We start from the raw sequence: 22,534 nt of genomic DNA, 5'->3' as shown, positions 1-22,534 counted from the left end.
ACTACGCCAGTATCTACCGGTCCATATGCAGCTCTACTATTTGTTTGTGCAGCGCCCCTACACGTATCGTGTCTTGCCACCATTTCACACATTGGCCTCACCAATCAAAACCACAACTGTTTTTGACAATATCATTTTATTTGGATAATAATAATTACATGCACCAACAACACTAATGCATAAAGGAGGTCTTTGTACATCAGAGCTCATGATGACAAACTGAACTTGCGCTTGAGGGTTCCATCCTGAATCTGCTTCTCCCTCGCATCCTGTAAAACAGATGACAAACAGATAATGGGTTAATCCAGTTTCCATGGCAACAAAGTCATATCACCCTCACCCTCTTCACCTTCTGGACATTTTGCCAACTGCATGTTTTATGAGTGAGTGCTGTATGATTTTCAAGCAGCTTTTTCCTCCCAGCGGAGACGGGGAGACAAACATGATAGCCCAGCAGTGGGACAATTGCACAAAATTCTCGCTGGAATTTCTATTGGCGAGGATTTAGAAGGTGAATCTCCATGACAATGGGGAGGAAAATGAAAGCAGGCGGCATTTCAGGAGAAGCATTCATTTCTAATCTGAATGGAACTGTGACAAAAAAGAAAACCACATCAACTGCACACCTATAGACAAGGGAATGAGTCCCAATCTTCAACTAAATAACATCTCACATATCTACGATGCTATTTATGACCATGGACCATATTTTAGGATTATTTTAGGCAAAACTAATCTTTCAGCATTAGCACTGTGTTTGGGTAACTAAAAAATATGATATTAGTTCTGTACCATAAGTAAAATTACCCCATGTGGTCTCATGCCTCCTTCTCCCATTTCAGTTTTACCTATTTTAGTTTTAGTCTGTCAGTCTTGCTCTCTATACCCTAAAGAATGCCAGTGGCCTGCAACTGTGACTAAATGGTTCTCGAAATGATCAATATGTGTGCCCATGCTTGGTTTAGATTTGTTTCTGGGACCAGACATTAACATGTGCCAATGTATATGTACGACAGAGATTTCAGTTATGCTAAAAGATGGAGTCATAAGTGAGTCATGTCATTCATGAAGCACTCTGTGATAACAAAACAAAGGAGACTCAGTGTATTTTGTCTCGTACCCTGTCTGTCTTGAAGACATAGTAGAAGAAAACAAGAGGCACAACTCCAAACATTGCACCCAGCAGGGATGTCTTGAATGTGGGCCTGAAGTTTGGGTAGGAGTTGCCGCGTGCATGCACCCAGCGTGTCAAAGCAGGGTCTTCCTGTGAAGACAGAAATATGGAATGAAATTTCAATGATTGTCCTTTATAAACAGAATATCTGCAGACAAAAGAGTCAAACAATTATTTACAACACATCACTACAAAGAAGACAACAGTGCTGCCTCACTGTCATGACCTGCGGGGGTCACCTGAGTAAAGCTGAGGCATTGTGAATGTTATTAGGAACACCTGTGCTTTTCCTGCTATGACAAACTAGAATGTCTGCTGTGAAAAAGGCCAAAGTGTGCACAGAATAGACGTGAGTGACTGCAGGAGAACTACAATAAGGAGAAACAATATTATCTACAGGTATGTAGCAAGTACCTTATAGGATATCTAATTTTGTTAGAAGTAACAGTACATTTATTTTAAAAGATACACGGTATCTTCTCTATCATATAGTGTGGGTCTGCCAAAGAAAGTAAATTAGAATTGACAATATGCTGTAGTTCATCTTAATTAAACATACTTGCCTGGACATAGCAGTCCTCTCAGCCATTGCTAGCTAGTTGGTAGCCACTTTAAATTTTGAGGACAAAATACTGAACTGGGCTCCAAGTCGTTATAGTAGTTAAAAGTGAGCAGCTGAGGTAGGAATAAAGTATTAATGTCGTCTGAAAGCGTTTTGATTCAGCGAAACGTTAAGTACTCCAACATCAACCTAATAAGCTAATGTTAACGATGCACACTAACGCATGTCAAAAATAACACCGTCCTGGTGCATTAATGTCACCCAGTCCCGCATATTAACACACGTGTACATAAATATGCGACACTATAGTCCACACTACTATACCTATGTAAACGTGGGTTTGTGTGACTTATGTGCCCTGACATGCTACCATTAGCAAGTAGCCTGAGCCATTGTCAAGGGTGACATTGCTAGCTTGTACGTTAGGTAGCCACTTACAATGAGTTCGCGTCTATGCGGGTTGTTGAGTTGCGTCTGATACTGCAGCTTCAGATTCGCCCGTAGTGCTGCCCTCTGGTTTTCGGCCTGTCGCATCTTCGTCGAGACGTGAAAATACTCATTTGGGTCCAGTGTTTTTGGCTGAGTGGCCAAGGGCGCCTCTCGGTAGTCCGCCATGATTGCTTGTTGGCGGATGCAATGGGGCAAACGCGAACTCGTGAAATCTCGCGTTGAACGACCGAACAGTCACCATAACAACCACAAAACTTTGTGTCCCTGGATGTGTCAAATGAAAACATGAGCGCCACCAACAAAAACCAAAAAAAGGAGGAGAGTGAAAGTGAGGATGACTTTCAGTATGAAGAAATATCTTTGGAAGATGACTGGAGTTTGACAGAAGGGGAAGAAGATTTGGAGGCAACGGTAAAAGCTATCCAAGACCGGGCAGAAGCCGCTGCCGCTGCCAGGCCCACCGCACACAAATCTGAGGCGGTGGATGACTTTCTCCGCAACTTTCTCTTCCAAATGGGCATGACAGAAACACTCGACTGTTTTCAGACTGAGTGGAGCGAGTTGGTACAGAAAGGGTTGTTGGATACAGGACGGGTTGGTGTGGTACCGGACGTGTATACTGAAAATAAGCGCCTGGACAGCGAGCTGAAAAACGCGCAACGGGAGGGAAAGGAGTACAAACTGGCAGCCTCTGCCGCAGCTGAGACCCTGATGAGGATCCAGAAAGCCAGAGACTTCCACCGTCTGCAGCATAAGCGTGTCATCCAGGAGAAAAACAGGCTCATCGAGGAGATACGAAAGCTTAAAGCGCAGTGCAGCAGCTACGAATCTGCCTTAAAGCGCATGCATGAAAAATACCAAGCAGTTGCAAAGCAAACTATGCTGGTGACTCTGGAGAGGGACAAGGCCTTAGGACAGTCAGCTCAGCACGACATCCCAGAGGCCAGTGTCAAAAGGAGGACCCATCCACTGATCTATCCAAGACCCCCTGCAACTGCAAAACCCCAAGGAGTCAGGCCAGGGTGCAACCAGTGAGGGCAAATGTTTGTTGAAATAATCATTTGGTCTCACATAACTTTCCTCATGGATGCTGTTAGGCCTAATTGTGCAGCACCATTTTACACTCTCTGGTTTTATTGCACAGTTAAGAAGGAAATGATGTGAATGCAACATCTGCTTAATGTTTTCTGTTATCTTTGGGAGTTCTTTTGCAAAATCCTTGAGATTCTTATTCACATTTCCACACACACACACACACACACACACACACACACACACACACACACACACACACACACACACACACACACACACACACACACACACACACACACACTCCCCTTTGGATGTAGAATGGGCAAATTTATGTTTCAGTGTTAACAATTAAAGTAAGTTCTGTGTGCTGAAATTCATTGATTGCTCTCCACAGTTTTTTTGTTTTTCACATGTAGATTCCACGCAAATGAAAAAGTGTAATCCCTCAATGTGTCGTTGCACTGCTGTTGAAGTTGAGACATGTTGCATTGTAGAACACAACCACAAGGGGGCAATCTCCAGCAAGCCTTGAGTAAACCTCTGCAGCGTTAATGCCGGCTAAATGCAACTCCACTTCAGTCCAGAGAACAAGACTTTTTGACAGCAGCAAAGACGAATCTGCTGAGCTGCCTTTAAAGATAAACCAGTGAAGAGTGATGTCATTCCTGCTAATAAGAGTACTGCTTTATACCTTTGACAGCCACATGGTGCCACTTGTTGGCATAGGCTTTAAATGTGACATGAGCTCAGGCTGTCTGAGGGGCACAGGCAACAAAAGCTGCATTCAGTGGGTCACTAGTATGCAGAAAGTCCTGGTGACCCTGTTCCAAACCCTTTTACAGCATGTCAGACAGCCTGTATGGAACTGCACAGCATTTTCTCCACTGCAAGGGCACCCTACAGGGCACTGCATCATGTTTCTCCATTTCAGTGGCACCCATTAATGCACTGCATCACATTTTCTCCACTGGAAGGGGACCCTAGAGGACACTGCATTGTTTTACCCAATTTAAGGGCACCATAGAGGACTTTTTATTGTGTTTTCTTGCACATTGAGCTATCATAGGGCACTTTATTGCGTTCTCTCCACTAGAACGGGACCTTAGAGGACACTTTATTATGTTTTCTCCACTGGATGGGCACGCCACTGTAGAGGGCACTAGATACAGTAACCAATGACATTATAGAGCTAATTTTCCCATTTCCAATGAAGCTTTGTGCACTGAATTTACATTAGAGTTCCTTTGGAAAGATTACATTTTTGCATGATGTTTTTTTGTGTATAACATTCACCTGTGGATGGTCAGAACAAGACATCCTGGTATTGATAGAGTACACAGAAATACAGTATTACATTCCTACATTCTTGCAAACATATTGCGTTTTGTAAGGGTTTATGTGGTTGTTGTACTTGCTAATACACCAGAGTGATGTAATTTTAGTGAAGCTGGGCTGTCACATAGCCTGTTCACTGATATCTCAGGGCTATTACAAATGGATGATGCAATATATAGATGTAACTTCTCACACAGAGATCTTTTTTCTCTCCCTGCTTACACTTCGTAGTGGAGTTGTAGAGTATGTGGTACAGAGGTACTGAGAGAGCTCTTTGATCCAGAGAGGCCCAAGCGTAGCTACAGTACGTGTGACCAAATGATTTATTGTCCTCTCAGGACCTCTAAAGCACCACCCGCTCTGCAGTTTTGAAGCATCCATTTATGACTTCAAAATTCAATGTGAGACCACACTCCCAGGCCAACAAGACTCCTCTCTCTTTCTAATGTTCAGAGAGAGATTTTGCTTCAAATGAAATATTAATGTTTCTGCCATGGCTGGCACTCGGCAGACCCCATGGACTTGTAGTTGAACTCTGGGAAGTTTCTGAGCTGCGGGCACAGTAGCCACTTTTTTTCTGTCAGTGTGCGTCCTTTCCTCTCAGCTTCCACACCTCTTTATGTCTTTCCCTCCACAGGACATTTGGCATATTTTTCTTTATCGAACATCAGTCATGCTGACTGACGTTTATTTTGATGCACTCACTGTGCAAAGCTTTTGATAAGATAATAGAGAGACAAGGATGCGATATAGATATGGAGCCAGTCACAGACTGAGAGATAGATAAGGAATGAAAGGACATAGATGATTTCTATCAGCAGTGTGTGCTACCTTGCAAGACTTAATCACTCCAAGTAATCAGAAGTCATTTTATGCTGTTTGGGCTTTTAAAATGACTTATACATGTGAGTCTGGCTTGGAAAGTGGAAGTAGGTTACTTTTCCAACCACAAACTAAAAGTACTTTTCTCCTTATTCATCACCAAAGCTCCCTGAAGGAGTTTAAGTAGACTTAGAGACAATGACCTAATGTGTCATGCTGCTCTTTGATACTTATTCATAATATTTCCTGACCCAGAGATTCCATTACTGTGCTGCCCTTGAGGAATGTAACTGAGGAATGCAATGTTCCTTTCCACCCTTGTTTTCATCTACAGTACATAATTGTGCCAGTTTAGAGCCTTTGTAATTTTCACAAATGGTTGCAAAGTCAATGAGGTGGTGGCTGGAAGCTATTTCCAGCCGACATTCTGTACCTCCCAAGTCCATATTACCTTCTCCAGCCTGCCCATCCCTCCCTCCCTGCCGATTCCTGAGGAGACATAGTTGTCTTTTACAGCCTTTACAAGAAGTTTTCAACTTCGTGGCTCCATCTTAAATACCTCAGGCTCATTTGAATTCCTCCCCTGCCTGCCGAGCTCCCTGCGCTGCCCTCTCAGCTCCTCTCTTCACTGACAGCCCTGTCCACTTCACAGCCTGCGACGACCTTCGTGTCATACCAAAGAGGAAAGAGGATGAGAGGGAGAACGATCACGTTTCAGTCCACTTTGCTCAGACTGGACCAGACCTGCCTCGCATTCATCTCTCTGCTCGGGCTTATTTCTCACTCTGAATCCCGTGTCCTGTTTATGCAACTGAATTATGCCAATTGTGATTGATTCACAGATTTCTTTAGCTTAGTTACCAGCCAAATTTATGACACGTTGGCTCCTTATTCCCCGAGATATATTTTTAAGAAATGCTGCTTTCTCAATTCATCACAAATTCTCTCTGCCATCCTATTCTAATCTATATCTATGAAATTGATTCACCCTGTCTGAGCGTATTCCCTTCTTAATAAATCAGCTGTCCGTGGACCTGTATAGTGGGCAGCGGGTCAAACTCAGCAATATTTTCTGCTTTAATGTACTGAGCAGGGCTGAGATTGGCCCGTGGCAGTGACTCAGCAGGCATCCATCATCTTCAAGGAGAGCTGCACAGATAAATTGCCCAGAAACGGAATAGACAAAATCCTGCATTTTTCTTTCAGCTATGTTCGTCTCAGTGCTTGGCTTTAATGTCTACTTTCAGATTTCTCTGGCAAAATTCGCTCCAAACCAAAAGACATTTATTGCCCCTGAATTACTTATGGTGGAGGATGTGGAGACTCTTGATGCCCGGGCTGTGAGGATCAGCATCCAGCTTGTTGCTGTTGGCATGCCAGTACCTTGTAAAACACATTTTGGCAGAGATTTTTTGCTCTTATTGTGTTAAAGAAGCTCTTTATAAACCAGTTTGAATATGTTAGATGAATTAAAAAGCTTAAACCAACAATTTTTCTCAATTCTGTACATTTTATGACTTCAATCATCGCCAATGTTGGATTTCCTCAGACAGTTGTTTTTAGTGACAAACTGAAAGGACTGCAGCTGGCAGACTGCCTCTGGATGTACAGACGATGGTTTTGTTTATAATAAGAAGCTGCGAGAGCCTGGAAAAGTCAATGAATTCTGCATTGGCCCATAAATAACCCTCCCACTGCCATACACGCTCAAAGGTCAGCAGGCTGATATATTGAGCTGACATCACAACACTGTTACTGAGGACTTACACATATCACACATACATCTCTGTCTCCCTCTGCCTTTTCTTCATTACGCCCGGAGTGATGTGACAGGGCTGGGCCGCTGTGACAGCAGTTAGAGGAAGTTTTGACAGGCAGAGTTAGGGAGGCTGTTTGGGGGAGGTGGTGTTAGGCCAGAGAGGAATGACACGAGGTGAGGGAAGACAGCCAACGCCCTGTATCTGATCTGATTGGAAGTGGCAGGAGATGAAGAGAAGGAGCCAAACTCAGCCTGAAAGCGTGGTCACAGTCTGAGGTCAGCTGGAACAGAGAATAGACGAGGAGAGCCACTGCAGGAATACTGAGTAGGGAGTACCTTGTCTTGACTGTCAATCACAGAGAAGTCATCCTTTATGGAAAGTGGTCAGTTAATACAACACTTTCTGACCTTTTACAGCCTGGTGCAATGAAGTTAAAAGATAATTCTGGGTTATTACAACCGGGGTTGATTTTTCATAGATTTGGCCATATTTTCCAGCAGTTAAGGTAACACTATATGGACCAAAGTAATTGTTGTGATTGAGGAACACTGGTAGAGTTGCTGGTCGGCACAATTAGCCACCTTTGAACAGAGTCTTTGTGATAAGCTAAGTAGGCCAAATAAGCTAATTTGCCAAAATGTTAAACTTTTCGTTCAAGACTCAAGTTGACGTGCAGGAGCTTAAGTCACTTGCACACTTGTCCCCATTTTTCTGTCCCTGTTTTTAATGAATTTAGCAAGGTAGCTCAGTAACTATGTAGGACGTGGATGTCCCCATTCCTACTCTTGTCTACGTAGCTGTTACTGATTTATTGTTTCTCTAGATGGGCCCAACAGCAGACTTATCTGAATGTCTGAATAAACCAAAGACATGAAGTTTGTCTGGGGGTTTGTTTAAAATGTTTCCTGATTTCCTTTTCATCACCAATCCAAATGATACCAAGCTACAAAAGCTGCTTTGTAATGAACTGGAATTATCCCCTAAGCAGTGTAATTCACACCGTGATAAATATGAAAGTCAAGACACAGAACGAAGTTTTTCAACTCTGGGCGGTTTGCAGAATATTTGGGCGCAGTTCCTGACTCAGAGTTGATCCTGTCTTCCTTAAAGACTAACTTGCTACGCATTGCGAACATACTACTTGTTTGTGTCTGTCTTTTCCCACATTGCATGTTGTTTGGGATGAGATGCCCCTGTCAACAGAAACTAATACTTAGGCCGTGGTTTCCACTGCTTGAAAAGGATGTTGACTGTAAGCCACTAACTACGTATGAACCTGACTGAGCTTTTATGGGAAATTCTGACATATCACTCTGCTTTCACCATTTCCTACCACAGTCCTATAGATTGAAGGCTTCCAAATGATTTTGTTCGTCGTGATTATCATCAGCTTTGTTCTCAAGGAGATGACTGAACCCAGACCAGAGCGGAAACAATGCCACACACCATTACACAACCACAATGACTGAAAAAAGGCTGTGAGGATTCCCTTTGTATTGACCACACACAGGGACACAGATTGAAGTCTGAACTTTAAAGAGGCCATATTATGCTCATTTTGAGGCCCATGCTTTTATTTGGGGGATTCTACTAGAATAGCTTTAGCTTTAATGCTCAAAAAACCCAATATTATTCTCATACTATAAACTGCTGCAGTAACTGTCCATTTCAGATCCCATCTCTTTGAGGCCCCGCTTACGAAATGCTGCTCTGATTGGTCAGCTCTTAAAGGCCTGAGTGCGCACCATCCATGTTTCTGCATCAGTGTTTTTGCAGCCAAAGAATCACTGCCTATGACCGAGTCTAGCCATGAATATCACAACAACAACCACTTCTTAACTACAGCAACACACACACACACATTTCTGGTCATGCATCACAACAAAGCTAATGCTAGCTGGAGAAAAAATTAGGCAAAAAGTTACATGAAAAAACAGCTACTGGCATCCAACCTCCTGCTCTATATAACTGGCTTCAAAAGAGGCTGAACGTTCACACATCTTTCTTGACTATCCCTCATTATTACAAAGTTATTCCAACATCACCCCAGCCTGTGGGAGTAGCCACATTAGCCACGCAACACACTAATGCTAAAGTTCAAAAGGCAAAATAATCAGCAGAACATCAGAAAACGGCAAAACTTCCAAGTTTGAATTGACCGACAGAATTCTGGTATTGATCGCTCTTTGAGCTTGTACTGTTCAAGCAGACAGAAGAGAAATGAAAATGGCAACATTTCCACCTTATTTCCATGAAAAATAAACATTATCCACGTTATCCATGCTAACGCTAACCTTTCAGACCTTTTATATGCACACAAAAGCTCTATAACACACTTAAAAGTCTAGTGTGTTGGATTTAGTGGCATCTAGAGGTGCGGTTGCAGATCCCCCTCGTCTCACCTGCGACACACATGAAAGGCTTTTTGTGCAGCCAGTGTTTGGTTTATCAGTTCTGGGTGAAATTAAATAAAAACACAACCACTCTTATTCTCAGGTGATTAGACGCTAATGAAAACATAACTGTGATTATTTTACATTTCTGCTGATTAATCCCCCTAAATCCTACAGACTCGACCTTCTAGAGAGGAAAAAACCCCAAAAGCATAACACGGCTTCTTCGATTTAATCTTCACATCAGTGGAGGAAATGGGTTTACATGGTTGATTGCTATTTACAACGTGTCTCTGGGCAGTAATGCAGCTTTTTAAGATTAATCTCTTTGTGTGCGCAATGAATACTCACACTCAGACACTTTTGCCAAGTTCCATCAGGTCATCAACCGGGAGGTTCCCAGGATGCATTAGCCCAAGGGTACAGTCAGTCAGTGATACCCTGCTGGCAGACGTCACAGCAGTGTGTATGTGTGAGAGAGAGACAATGACAGGGGAGTGAGCTCAAGCCATGGCTCTCTTGTTGCGTCTAAATGGGAATAATAAGATCTTGGTCTTTATCAGAGCGTTGCTGCTTCGGCGAAATCACAATGGCATCCTGTGGTGGTTTGTCACCAAGACAACACCAACCAAGGCAGTTCACAACCAGCTAATACAGTTTATCTGATGACTGCATCTGCAACTGGGGACCTTACACTCGTCTATATTCTCCCAGAGTGAGCTGCTGAAGCATATTCAGCACCAATTATGTGCTTCAGGGAAAATGTCAAGTTTATAAATAACATTTTGTTGTGTTATTTTTTCCTTTTCCCTCTGTTTGTGTCTGTAAAACCATAATAATGAGACTGTGAGTACTGCATACCTACGTCATGAGCTGAGGGCTTTGATCAGTAAATGAGCGGAGGATGAGTCATCCTATTCGCTTAGATTGCCTTACACTTTTACACAGGCTCATTTTCCTCATCAGATTGCCTCATGCTCTGGATTTTTTTGGTGGCATCACTTTGGGGCCCACCCAAAGTGGGCACAAATTTGCACAAATGAGTACAAATTTAAATATAATTTGCGCTGCTTTTATTTTTAACCCAGCACACACCCATCACAGCACAGTACTGCTTTTCTCAGCGCTACAGGTGATTCGTTTAATCTGATATGCCGTAAATAGGCAGAGACCCAGATGCAGAGCAGATCAGATTTTGTGCACACATTTACGTCAGTGTCCTGCAGAAACACTCAAATCTTCTGGTCCAGACCATACTGCCTTTCCATTCCTGGTCAAATGAATTAAAAATGACTCAAGATATTTAAATAGATAGAATTTGACTCCTGAAACAGATGGTCTGGACTACATTTAGATTTTTCTCTCTCTTGCACACGCAGGCTATCTGCCTTTAGCTGCTGTAATGTAAATGGATTATGGCCTTTCATAGAAAAGAGGTTCCTGCTGGTTTATGCTGCTGCCATCTTTGCCAACCATGCACAAAAGCTGCAACACTACCTGCTACCTGTAATTGGGGACTTACAGGCGTTTCAACCCCATGATACCTTATTTTATGAATCACTTGTAGGCAGTTTCACAGACCCTTGTGTGGTAAAATAATGTTATTCTAGGCAACCAAGGGAGGGAGAGGGAAAAGACTGAGTGGCTACAAAAAAATCATACAATTTCTTAATGGAGCTGAGAGTGTAAAACTATTATCCAGCTTTATGGAGAAGGCTCTAGTGGAGCATAAAGTGCTTAATGTTTAAAGACTTTGACACCATATTTCTCCTCTAAACTTTTATTGAAATCTGATACGACAACACAAGACATATTTCTGCAAAAATATACCCCCAATCTTCATAAGGAATCTGTGATTAAATAGGTTACAACAAAACGGCAAACTAGAATATTAATATGGGATCTTTTGTGATTGTATAACATGCAGGAATATATTAGAAACTTAAAATAGTACATAAAAAGAATCCGTAAGTGCACTGGCTGGTACTAGTAAGCGAGCTTACAGATGAAACAGCAATGGTGGACAACACACCTCTAGATTACTCAAATAAACAAGTTCTTATTCCAAATGTCAGATGTTCACACCGATCTTCAGTTTGTTTACATTATTTTTTTAGTAGAATGTGGACACATTTGTAATGTGCACACTCTTTGTTAGGCTTTGCCAGAAGGAACATTTTATTTTGCAGCGCCCATCTTCTGTGCGCTTCTTTTGGGTCTGTCGTTCTGTCCGTCATTCTGTGGATCTCCCTGGCAGAGCAGAAAACACGCCATGTAAATATTCATAAGAAGTAGTACATTCGTGTTAAGGCGAATAAATTAATGTGGTGACACTAAATAATGACTCACCAGGACAGAGAAAGCCCCAGAACGACCCGAGCTGCCCCTCTTGGGTGGATCGACCTTCACCTGTCTCCTCGCTCTAACCACCTGTAGTGAAGTGAAATCCCACACAGGAAAGTGAGGTTTCTAAACAGCTGACATTTTCTGCGAGGGCATCAACTTATTCCAGCGTAAGAGACTATTTTGAACATTTTCCATTGCAGAACTGAAAGGACACAGTCTGAATGACTGCCTGATAGGAAAAGGCCATTTCAGCCAACAGATTATACCAGTGTGTAGGCCAAGCAGATCCAATAAAACCGAGGAAGGTGGCCTTATAACTCTGCCTGCACATCCGGCCTCTTTGCCCCAGCTGTTTCCTCTGCTCGGGGGTTGCCATGGAGACTCACCTGTAGGGGGGTGGATGTCTTGTCGTTGCTAAGGAGGGAGAAGGAGCCGACGCGGGATTTACGCTTGTTCTTTTTCTTATTCGCAGCTTGAACCAAGTGTCGCCTGGACCGATCAGCCTAAGAGCCCATAGACACAGAGATTAGTGCAGTATATACATCGATACATAATATATACAGCATGCGCTCTCTTTGAAAAACAGCTTTTTCTGAACATTGCGTTTGTCATTGTCATCCTCTCAGTGCAGTGTTATTGTAACATATTCTATTGTTGACTATTGTAACATATTTGCTCGTATGTGGCGCTTTTTTAAATCAAATCAGTGAACGAATAATGTGGTTTCGATGCATCATTTCTTGAGCACATTCAGATGATGCAGTATGACTAAGACTTCACTGGACCTTTGGCAGCAGCAGTCATCACTGTAAACCAGTCCCCACCTCCCCCGCGTTTGGCTTTTTGCTCCCTCTGACTCCTGCGTGACTAACAAGTGTGGTTTACCTGGATGAGAGTGTTGGGGAAGCCTTTGACAGAGACGGCCCCAGGCAGGCTGGAGCGGCTCAGGTGGGTGGGACCCCTCTGCTGCAGCTGTCTCTTATGTCTGCACAAAACCTACAAGGGTGACACAGTCACAACCACAACCACAGAGTGAAACAACAACTCCTGCACGTCTCTCCCTGTGTGGTAAAGCGCGTCAGGTCTTATGTCCTGTCCTGTTCTGCCCTGTCTGTCGCCACATTCGGTCTCTTTTCTTTAATTGGATGTCAATCTCCAACATCAGTGGGAGGAAATGGTAAAATTATTATTGCCAGTGGCTCCGGCATTTCCTGCATTTCTCATTGATCTGCACATAAGTGAAGCGTTGCCATTGATCCACTCATTTTCCTAATAAATGGACTGTCACTTTGAGAAACAACAGGTTTCAGTTTACCAATTAGGACTTTGTGGTAAATTTATAACGGTACTGCAGGGCTTTCACTCCATCAGTCCCCTTTTCCCTCAAAGTTACATAAGTGTGGAAATAAAAAGACTGTTTCCAGCGTTGGATAATAACTTCCTACTCTTTCCTTTTTTCCATTCTTTAGAAAACAACAGCGCCTACATGAGCTACAAAATATTTGCCTCGCAATCACTTGCGACGCCATTTAAAGTGCTTAGAGTGATTGCTGTTGACCTACATTTTGATGATTGTTTTAGTTTTCATTGTGGAGTGAGCTTTGTGGAATATTTGAGAAATTGCTGTGGCACAACAGCTGTGCAGTTTTAGAGATGAAGGATAATTGCAATATGCTCACTGCAGGGACACACACATTGCTTGCGTGTGTGTGTGTCAGGGACTTCAGTAACTTGTGTCTGCTTCTCGCAGCAGTTTCAAAAACTGCAATGCTTCTATGGTTTCGCTGCCAGATAGCTTTGCCACAATTACATCATATCATTATTAAGTTCCCTCTGTTGTTTGTTTCTGCCTCATCTTTCCACCACCATGATTTCTTTTCCCTTATCGTATGCCTGCTTTGGCAGAGTTAAACTTGCTCTGAACTGGAGCCCTCTCTCAGAGAAACTGATGGATTCAGACTGAGGCAGTAACCTTGAGCGGGATAGCAAGTGACTATGTGGTGCCACATACCAGTCCTTCAGTTAAGGGTAGCGCCCTCTGCTGCTTCTGATCATCATACTGAGAAGAGGGAGAGGAGAGGAAGAGTTAACACTCATGCTGTTTTTATCTTTTTCATTACCAAAGTGGATTTATACTACAAAGACATGCATATTTTTAAGCTGTAGCACACTTCAGTGCATTGATATCATACATCGTACTGTTAGCGCATACTAATTAGAAAGCTGGCCCGTGCCTTGTTAACTATGAATATGTGATATTCAGTAATATGGTAAGTAAATAGTCCAAAGCATGTCCTTTCAAACTTATTTATGTCATTACTTGACAAAGCAAATAATTCTTCAGTATCCAAGTTGCCAAACACGGCAGTATATCTGGGCGGAGGCCACACTTGTGACCTTCTGGGTGTTCTGGCTGTGTTTTGCATGCGTGTGTATGTGAGTGTTTTGTGTGTATGATATTTAGCAAAATTCTGCCTCAAAAACCTGCCACAATCCATCTGGCTTTCTGCTGTTATGTGTTGCCCAGTCCTATAAATTACTCATTCAGTGTATTCCACTCCATTATAAACACAAATGACCTTGGTGGGAAAAGGCAAAGGACAAGTAAACCGAACCAAATGTAGCCTCTGAAAAGATGCTGCATCGGGTATTAGTTAGTTCCCACCACATTTGAAGCTTAAAATTGTGCATGCTGTAATTACAATACAAATAGCGGCTGCAGAAAAGCACATATGTGGCACAAACTCCCTCAGATGGAACAGAATGCCCAATGAAAACTCTTTCATGTGTGGCTGAAAATCCGCCTCTCTCCTCCTGCAGCTGTCGAATCCCTTGTCCAGATGAGGGTGATTACTTTGGACAGAACATGAGGACTGTCCACAGAAAAATGCTAACCACAAGTTTAAAGTATAACAGCCGGCTCGCCACATGAAAAGCCCAAAAGGGAGCTGAAAGATTTTATTCCACGGAGGGGTGTATTTTTGGTGCGGTGGCATTATGACTGCAAAAACCATTACAATGGGACTTTGTTTCTGTTAGAAAAAAAATTATACGTCTCCACAGGTCAGGGTTAGACTATGCACGTCTCCTGTCATCCCGAAACACACTTGACCACTGTTATTGTCACAGCAGCCTCTTTCGAAGGAGCCAGAGTGAACTTACATTCCAGCAGAGTTACTGGCTTCCTCTGACCTGAGCTACAGTATAAACACTAACCACACTGTCTGAGCAAAAATCACTATGCTTCCAGTCATTTCTGCCGAAATGTACAAATTATTCAAGATTTTCATCAATTATACTGATTGATAAGCAATGAATCCTGACTGATTTCCCTTTTAAATATATGCCACATGTCACATTGTCACATTGAGGAAATGTTGCTTATTAGAAGCAGATGAGTTTGAGACAGAGTTTCAAACTTTAAGTCAACTGAGACGTACCGTGTACAAAAGATGCTGACGGAAATGTCTAAACAGTTTTAGGATTTTACTGTTGTTTTCCAAATTTTAAACATACCATTCTCTTAAAATCAAGATCAAACTGACTTGTCACTGCCAGCTTGTGTTATGTCATGTTCAGCAATGTCCTTCTTGGAAAAAAACGCTGATAATTCAGATTCTTTTGACTTTCATCTCAGAGAAGGGTTAGTTATTATGTAATTTGGTCTGGCAAACAGCATTTAAACAGACTCAACTAGGCTGCACTTACCTCTGTAGTGTCACAACAGCACAGATGATGACTGATACCTAATGAACACCTTGGTTACCGCTCTCCTTCCCTAACTATCACATCCATTAGAAGTGCGTCTCTTACCTGTCCGTCTGCGGTCCGTCCGCTGACACACAGCTCTCCCTGTGTTGCTCCTGAGCAGTCGAGGGCGTGTGACAGCAGGCTCGCCTGCAGGCAGAGCACGCACAGCCAGATAGTAAACCCCATGATCCAGGCAGGAACTCGAGTGTTCCCAGCCCCTGTCAGCTCTCTGCTTTATACTCTCGGCTCTGCTAATGGGGAACAGATGCAGGGGAACGGGAGGCCATGCCAGCTTCACGCAGACAAACAGCCCACCACAAGCCTGTGCTATGCGCCAGCCAGTGGCCTGCGGTCCTGCAGAAACATGTCAGACATCTTGAGGGCCTCCCCTTTAAAAATCTCCCCCTACTCCACTAACCCTACCCTTAGACGAGTATGAAGGACATTTTCCACTTATGCCTGCACAGTAGCTCCTGCCAAAGTGTGCGTAAATAAGAGAGAGCACAGAGAGAGTGGAGAGACAGATGGGGGGGGGGGAGGAAACTTGCGTTGTCAAACCTCTGCACATAACAAATGAAAAATTGCTGGTTTAGTTCTTGTAATGTCTTGAAGAAATGCGGCATTATGTGGTGAATTTGTCTGCTGGCTCACTGTAGATGAATCTCTTTCCTTGTGCTGTTTATATAGTTCTGCACTGATCCAAACACTTCAGTAAGCCTTTTAGAATTACAGTGATTACTCCTCAGTAGACTTCTCAGTGGAATATACAGCAGCTATCAACACTGTCAATCCATCTTTCAGCTTGCAGACTACTGTTGACTGAAGACTGGCAAAGGAGATGAAATCAGAATTGTCAGATGTGCATAATCATGATGAGTCTATTATGGTTTAAGGAAAGTTCTCATGATCAGCTGGGAAAGAAAAGGCTGAAAAACAGGAGGGTTTTCTGTTAAAATTGTACAGTATGTTTTACATTACCTGCAAAGCCTGTTGAGATGGGATAATACACCTCTGTGGGAGTTTATATAGCCTTTAAAACGTAGCACGCCATAAAGAATGCATCTCCTGATGGGGCAAGTTGTAGATGAATAGGCGCCCTGTCTCAAGGTGTATTACAGGATGGAAAGAGTGAGTGGGAGTGAGAGAGACGAGAATCAAGTCTTCAAGCCTCAGGCTGCAGGTCACAGAGGAATTGTCTCCCGCTTCGGTTCGAAACATGCACCGCTGTGAAAATTGTGGATATTAAAGTTTCATTTCCAGTCCAAGACAAGTCCATACACCGCTTTCCTGTCCTCTAGCGTATCAGTGATGTTGCTTCTCACTCAACAAACTTGAACAGGATTGTGAAAGCATCTGTAATGTCTCTGACAATTTCCGAGTGAGTCACAGTTTGAGTGGGAAAATGAAAGATGGTTATTCATCTTCATTCCCAATCCCTCCCTCGCCTTCACTTTTTTTTCTGAGATATGTTTGACACTGCGTATGAATCGCTGTTGCATGCTTCTCCCTGGAGGTTCAGCGAGACCACTGGCTAGACAGCTTAGGCTAATGATGTGAATTGATGGAGGGGATGTTTCGTCAGGAGACAAAGGAAGGGAAGAGTGAAAAATGACCTCAAAACAGCAAAAACATTGCTTTACTTGGCAGCCAATCCCAAATGCACTGAAGAGTGGACAAACATGTCAGCCATGTTAGTGGACTGACCAAGCAGTACATTTCAGAGTTGTTCCTTCCAAAATCACAGTCTGTACTTAAGTTTAACAAAACATCAGATGACTTCTTCTAAGGCATGTCAAAATTCAAATTACCAAGGTTACAAGTTTACATTAACCTCTCACAAACCACAATGTGGCCACGTAAAGAGACAGTAATAACAGCGAGGGAGAGTTATTTCATACTCCAAATCCCTGTTATTCACCCTACCCTTTCAAGTTTAAAGTAACTTTTTAATACATCTGAGGGAGTTAAATGTAAAAAATTGCTATGCAGAGCCACTCTCAGTGCTCGCCTCCCCTGCCTCCCTATGGGAAGTGTCATTCATCAGCGGCTCCGCTTTGAGCTGCTGTCAATGTGTCTGGGGATGATGCTCTACGGCTAGCATCTGTTGACCTTGCGGAAAAAGGAAAAAAAAACACCTTTTTTCCCCCACTGCACACTGTCTGCTCTGAAGAGAGATGAGAAGACAGGTAATTTATGACACATAAATAAATGTAGAAATCTGTTTGTGTCCGTGTGTGAGGGTAAGCAACAAAGCTGTTTGGCAGCAGGATGAGAGAAAACAGGAAACGTGACTTCGGAAACAACATCTGGATTAGGAGACATGACTCATAAAGTAATGGATGTTTTGGATTATGTAATTGAAACATCGTCTCTCCTACTGCCCCATTTGTGAAAGGGTTGGTTCACCTAAATTACAGAGAACCATTTTCTCACGTAACTCTAATGGTCTCTATTCAGAGAGTTTTGGTTTAATTTGCCCAGATTCGGTGATATCTGTCTCTGAAAATAATGCCTCTGCCCCAATGCTATGGAGGTGAATGGAATTTTGTTTGTGGCGCAGAGAGCGTTGCCAAAAACATCCACATATTTGAACAGGATCGTGTCTTTCCAGAAATGTTGTTCCAATTACCCTCTTAATGTATAACTCACCATGAACCATTTCTCCTTAAGTCCTTAAAGACCTCACTCACTCATATGTTTTGTGAGCTATTTGTGCTTCCCCAGGCCAATTTGCTTTTCATTCTGTATGAACAATAAAGAAAACCGAAGAAAATCTATCTTCAACAAACATTTGGATTGTGTTGAGTCTTAAAGAGCAATCTTGCTCTATGAAACTAGCCTATCCTTTATAGCTTTACATATTTGCACTGTATGTGCGTGCGAATACCAAAACAAATAACAGCCAGCGTGAGTGGAGTCACTTCACGCTTGGAGACCACATGCTTCAGGATGCAATGAACCAGTGACAGTCAGTTAGTCTCCTTGTGCATCAAGGTGATTTGACTGAGCTAAACTCAGTCAAGCTCCAAACAGCACTTTCCAATAGTGTCTCTGTGTTATTGTATGCGTATAATGTATATGGCAGATGAAGAGAACTCCCTGTAGGAAGGGGAAGGCACAAACAGTGTTTGGATATTTTATTTTGGGTCATGTAGATAATAACCTCTAGCTGAGAAATGAGAGGCCGAAATTCATGTCTCCCCACTCGGCTCTGTACAACTGGACAGGCTCATAGGTCTGATTGCAAATCAATACTCCCCTACAGCACATTGCCCTCTTTGTCTTTCTATGTGGCTGCTTTGGTAACAGCTTTGTGAAAGGTGCAAGGGAGAGAAAGCAGCCAGGCTTTCAATCCTCTCATGTGGAAACAGTGGAGGAAGCCAAGGACGAGACTTAAGAAAAACAGTACAGCTGTGCTGCAATTTGGGCATTTGTCATTGAACAAAGAGGGATTATTGTCTGTCTTGTCTATTTTCACTTTCCATTTATTGTCCTTGGCTGTTTGAGCATTAGCATGCTGACACAGAGGAGCCCTCATTTGGCTCCAAGTGAATCTTAAATATATCAGTTACCAACAGCATTTGTCTTTAATTTCACATGTGTACCCCGACGCCCCCAATGAATATCCATCCTGTATTGCTGAATAAAAAGGCAATCACAGCCCTCATTTTCCCACGCAAGACAGATGAAATTCGGCTTTATTCCAAACACAGTCTTTTAGATCAGTCCACATATCAGCATAACTTATCAATTTACACATCAAAGCTCCCAGAAAGAGAAAACGTTCAGTCTGTAGATAACCAATTATACCGTAAGTCTCCGTGACTGGGGGCTTTGTGGAGATATGACATCTAAAATGCGTCAACACATATACGCAAATATATTAGGTGCTTTTAAAAAGCAAGAGGCCAGGTACATGTTGAAACATTAATCCACAATAACGAAAGGGCACACTGCTGAAATGTTGTCCTCAGGGCCTTGTTTACATGATCCTGGATTCCTGGATTAAAGCCTTTATTCACTTCACAGTAAATGCTTTGAGGATTTGACATGAAAACTGTCAAAATGTGACAATTAAAGATGCAGTATGTATGAACAGGGGCCAGCATATCATCGCAGTGACGGCTGACTGCTGCTCACTATACTCCTTTGCTGTAGCTATCTTTGGATGTATCTACTAGCCATTAGCCAATTAGCGAACAAGGCAATTGTTGTTGTACTCTCTCGAGCAGTGGTTTTTGAAACCATGGAAATTTTTCTTGCAGATGAGGCATCCCAGCGTGGAATATCTGGTTTCCCCTCCTGAGTCAAAGCCGTAAGCCAAATAACTTTCACTTTCACTGATTTTTGGTCAGCTCAGGTTCTGTCATCTCACGCACAGCTGAGATGTGTCAGCATTTCTTTGAGCTGTTACAGCGTCAAACGTTTCCTGACACTCGCTCTTTCTGACTGACTGCTGTGCATCTGGAAAACTCGTAGCAGAAAGTGTGACAGGCAAATGTCTGCCATGTCACCAATCTTAGCGGCAATGTAACTGCATCGTTTATATCACATTTATTACTGCTCATTTTCTTTCAGTGGAAATGAACAAATCCTGCAACACTCTTTGCCCGACACCCCATAAAGGGAACCACTGCTCGAAGGGCACCAAATCATAGTATTTCATTGCAGAATGAGCCTCCATTATCTAAATGGAGAGTGTTCAAATGTGGATTATGAAGCTTAAAGGATTTCCTATGTACAGGTGTTTGTGAGGACCTGAGATACCTGCATCATCCATGGTCATATGAAGCGATACTGTGCCGAACCTTTAGGGCCAGTGAAAAAGTAGGAAATTGCTACTTAAACCCAACTTGTCCAGTTATTATCACAGCACACTGACCATTGTTCATTCAGCCAGAATACTAAACAGAATATCACGAGAGAGCGTCACACGTAGTAAGGGTCGTACCCTCTCACTATCTCTCATTTATATCCCGTCCTCTCTCCGCTGTGGTTACCATGGCAGCAAGGAGTTGGATTCAAACAATGCCACTGAGGGGTTGAAGCCTTTGATGAGAGGAGATAGCTGACCATATCTGTGTCTGGGTGAGAGAAGGTGTGGACGGGCTGCTGCTGTGCTGCTCTCCAGCTGCAGCCACACATGCATTATTACATATCATAAGCAGAGTACAGCTCACAGCCTTGTCTGTTTTCACTGGGAAAATACAGATACCATACCATAAAGATGTTCTTACTGGATGTCTTCTTGTTCAGAGGCAGATAGAGATTGAAATCCTGTGTGAACATGAGGAAAGAATTGAATCTGAAATTATATTAGGTGACCGCGGAGAGCCCACTAAAAGGCCTTTTTGCTCTTCAAAAGTGATTGTGTGGCTCTTTGTCCCGCAGCACGTCAGATGTCTTTGTGCTGAAGTGAGGACTTTCGTCATTTGGTCTCCTACTTTGTCCGCATACTAAAAACTTGTCCATCTGACAGGTTTTGTCAATCAGCAGTAAATCAACTCATTCCCCAGAGTGGTAAAGCAATTATGATAGCAGACCTTCAACGCGGCAAAAATCATTAAAAATGGCTCTTGTTATTCATGTGCTTACTCGCCTCTGTGCTGCAGAATCAGTTAAAACTGCTCATAAAATAAATAAAATGATAGAATTGCTCAGTTACAGAAACAACCTTTCAAATTAATTGCTTTTTCTATTTACATCCTTAACTGCATATCATGTAGAAACCTTCACATGTCTGGGAGCTAATAAGCTAATAAAAACACACATTTCTACTATTTAACTTCCACTGCAAAAACATTTTTAAACATTCAGTGATTTTAACACAAAATATTAGCATTAATTTACAGTCATGCTTCTGTCTACCAGAGGAATTTAAATCTAATATTCAATTTCCTTTTAGCTCTGCTTTACTCTTCACCAACTCTTAAATATCTGCCACCAAATGCCAAAATCTTAAACAAAATAGAAATGAGGTAGATGAGAGGTGTGAGACTGAGGTTGAGGGCTGTAAGCCCAAAATAATGAGCTGGAAGATGCTAACATGCAGCGATAGTTGGTAATAATTCTCTGTGAGTTTGTCACTATGAGGGACCCTTTTTACATTGTGCATAGAAATTTCATCCACCATTAATAAAAGGATACTGACTAGTGCAGCTTTAATTTGTAGCATCATTAAACTGGTGCTAGTTGCTAGTTGGTAGATTTGTGGAACGTAGTGGTTATCTATCTTTTGACTACAAGACAGAATCAGTTAAAGCCATTTTATGAGCTCATCTACCCCTCAGATATCTGGGTGCACTCGTGGCCTGATGAAATGATCATGGTCTGGGCTGAAGTGCATATTTGCCAGTGGTATGTGTTAACAAGTGTTGCTAAATCTCAGACCCATCACAGAAATATCTTACAGTGCTGGGTGACTACTAGCAACAAAAACACCTCTTTTGCAAACAGCTGCGGCTAAATTTGGCTGGAGAAAACTATTGGCAAGCAAACCCGGGAAGTGGAGTGGCTGACAAATTTTCTCTCATCATCCACATTTGTGAAATAAACACAGGAAAGGAGGGATGTTAGCAGACTTCTGTGCTGTGTGACTAATATAGTCTGGGAGGAGATTGACCAGACAGTCAATATGTTGTCGTTTCTAAACAGTGGAAGGGAAAAGAATTAGTTAGGGGCTATTGGAGGCCAAAAGGAACATCTTAAAATGTGAACGTCGACGTGGAAAGCCTTGCACTGTACATGAAAAGTACAGCCAAATGGAATCTGTCCAGAAAATGAAGAACGACATTCATACTATTAGAAATTTCAAACCCTCAGGTCAGCCGTCCTCACAGGAATATCTGACCTCCTCCTGTCCACAAACTTTACTTTCCATGCCTGCCATGTTCTTGCATTGCATTTC

The 22,534-nt window shown here is 42.6% G+C and overlaps 2 protein-coding genes across 2 annotated transcripts; both read right to left on the bottom strand.

Moving 5' to 3' along the window:
- Positions 1-114: 114 nt before the first annotated feature.
- On the bottom strand, positions 115-2,368 carry ndufb4 (NADH:ubiquinone oxidoreductase subunit B4). Its single transcript, XM_070986580.1, has 3 exons — positions 2,175-2,368; positions 1,121-1,264; positions 115-269 (listed from the first exon to the last, which is right to left on the bottom strand). The coding sequence occupies exons 1-3, from the start codon at positions 2,349-2,351 to the stop codon at positions 207-209; spliced, it is 384 nt and encodes a 127-aa protein (XP_070842681.1). The 5' UTR covers positions 2,352-2,368; the 3' UTR covers positions 115-206.
- Positions 2,369-11,298: 8,930 nt separating this feature from the next.
- LOC139346924 (uncharacterized) lies at positions 11,299-16,110 on the bottom strand. Its single transcript, XM_070986300.1, has 6 exons — positions 15,691-16,110; positions 13,889-13,936; positions 12,763-12,873; positions 12,264-12,380; positions 11,881-11,961; positions 11,299-11,781 (listed from the first exon to the last, which is right to left on the bottom strand). Exons 1-6 carry the CDS (start codon positions 15,811-15,813, stop codon positions 11,710-11,712), a joined length of 552 nt encoding a protein of 183 aa, XP_070842401.1. The 5' UTR covers positions 15,814-16,110; the 3' UTR covers positions 11,299-11,709.
- Between the last annotated feature and the right edge of the window lie 6,424 nt (positions 16,111-22,534).

Source organism: Chaetodon trifascialis, chromosome 18 (assembly GCF_039877785.1).
Source record: "Chaetodon trifascialis isolate fChaTrf1 chromosome 18, fChaTrf1.hap1, whole genome shotgun sequence".
Lineage (NCBI taxonomy): Eukaryota > Metazoa > Chordata > Actinopteri > Chaetodontiformes > Chaetodontidae > Chaetodon > Chaetodon trifascialis.
This window is presented reverse-complemented; position numbering and strand designations above follow the sequence as displayed.

What these genes read in the sequence shown, in the direction of transcription:
- LOC139346924 (XM_070986300.1), bottom strand. Translation starts at nt 15,813, where the DNA reads ATGGGGTTTACTATCTGGCTGTGCGTGCTCTGCCTGCAGGCGAGCCTG. An exon ending in GACGGACCGCAGACGGACAG is followed by an intron (nt 13,937 to 15,690) that starts GTAAGAGACGCA and finishes CCCTCTTCTCAG; the next exon opens with TATGATGATCAGAAGCAGCA. An exon ending in TCCCCAACACTCTCATCCAG is followed by an intron (nt 12,381 to 12,762) that starts GTAAACCACACT and finishes ATGGGCTCTTAG; the next exon opens with GCTGATCGGTCCAGGCGACA.
- ndufb4 (XM_070986580.1), bottom strand. Translation starts at nt 2,351, where the DNA reads ATGGCGGACTACCGAGAGGCGCCCTTGGCCACTCAGCCAAAAACACTG. An exon ending in CGCATAGACGCGAACTCATT is followed by an intron (nt 1,265 to 2,174) that starts GTAAGTGGCTAC and finishes CTGTCTTCACAG; the next exon opens with GAAGACCCTGCTTTGACACG. An exon ending in ATGTCTTCAAGACAGACAGG is followed by an intron (nt 270 to 1,120) that starts GTACGAGACAAA and finishes TCTGTTTTACAG; the next exon opens with GATGCGAGGGAGAAGCAGAT.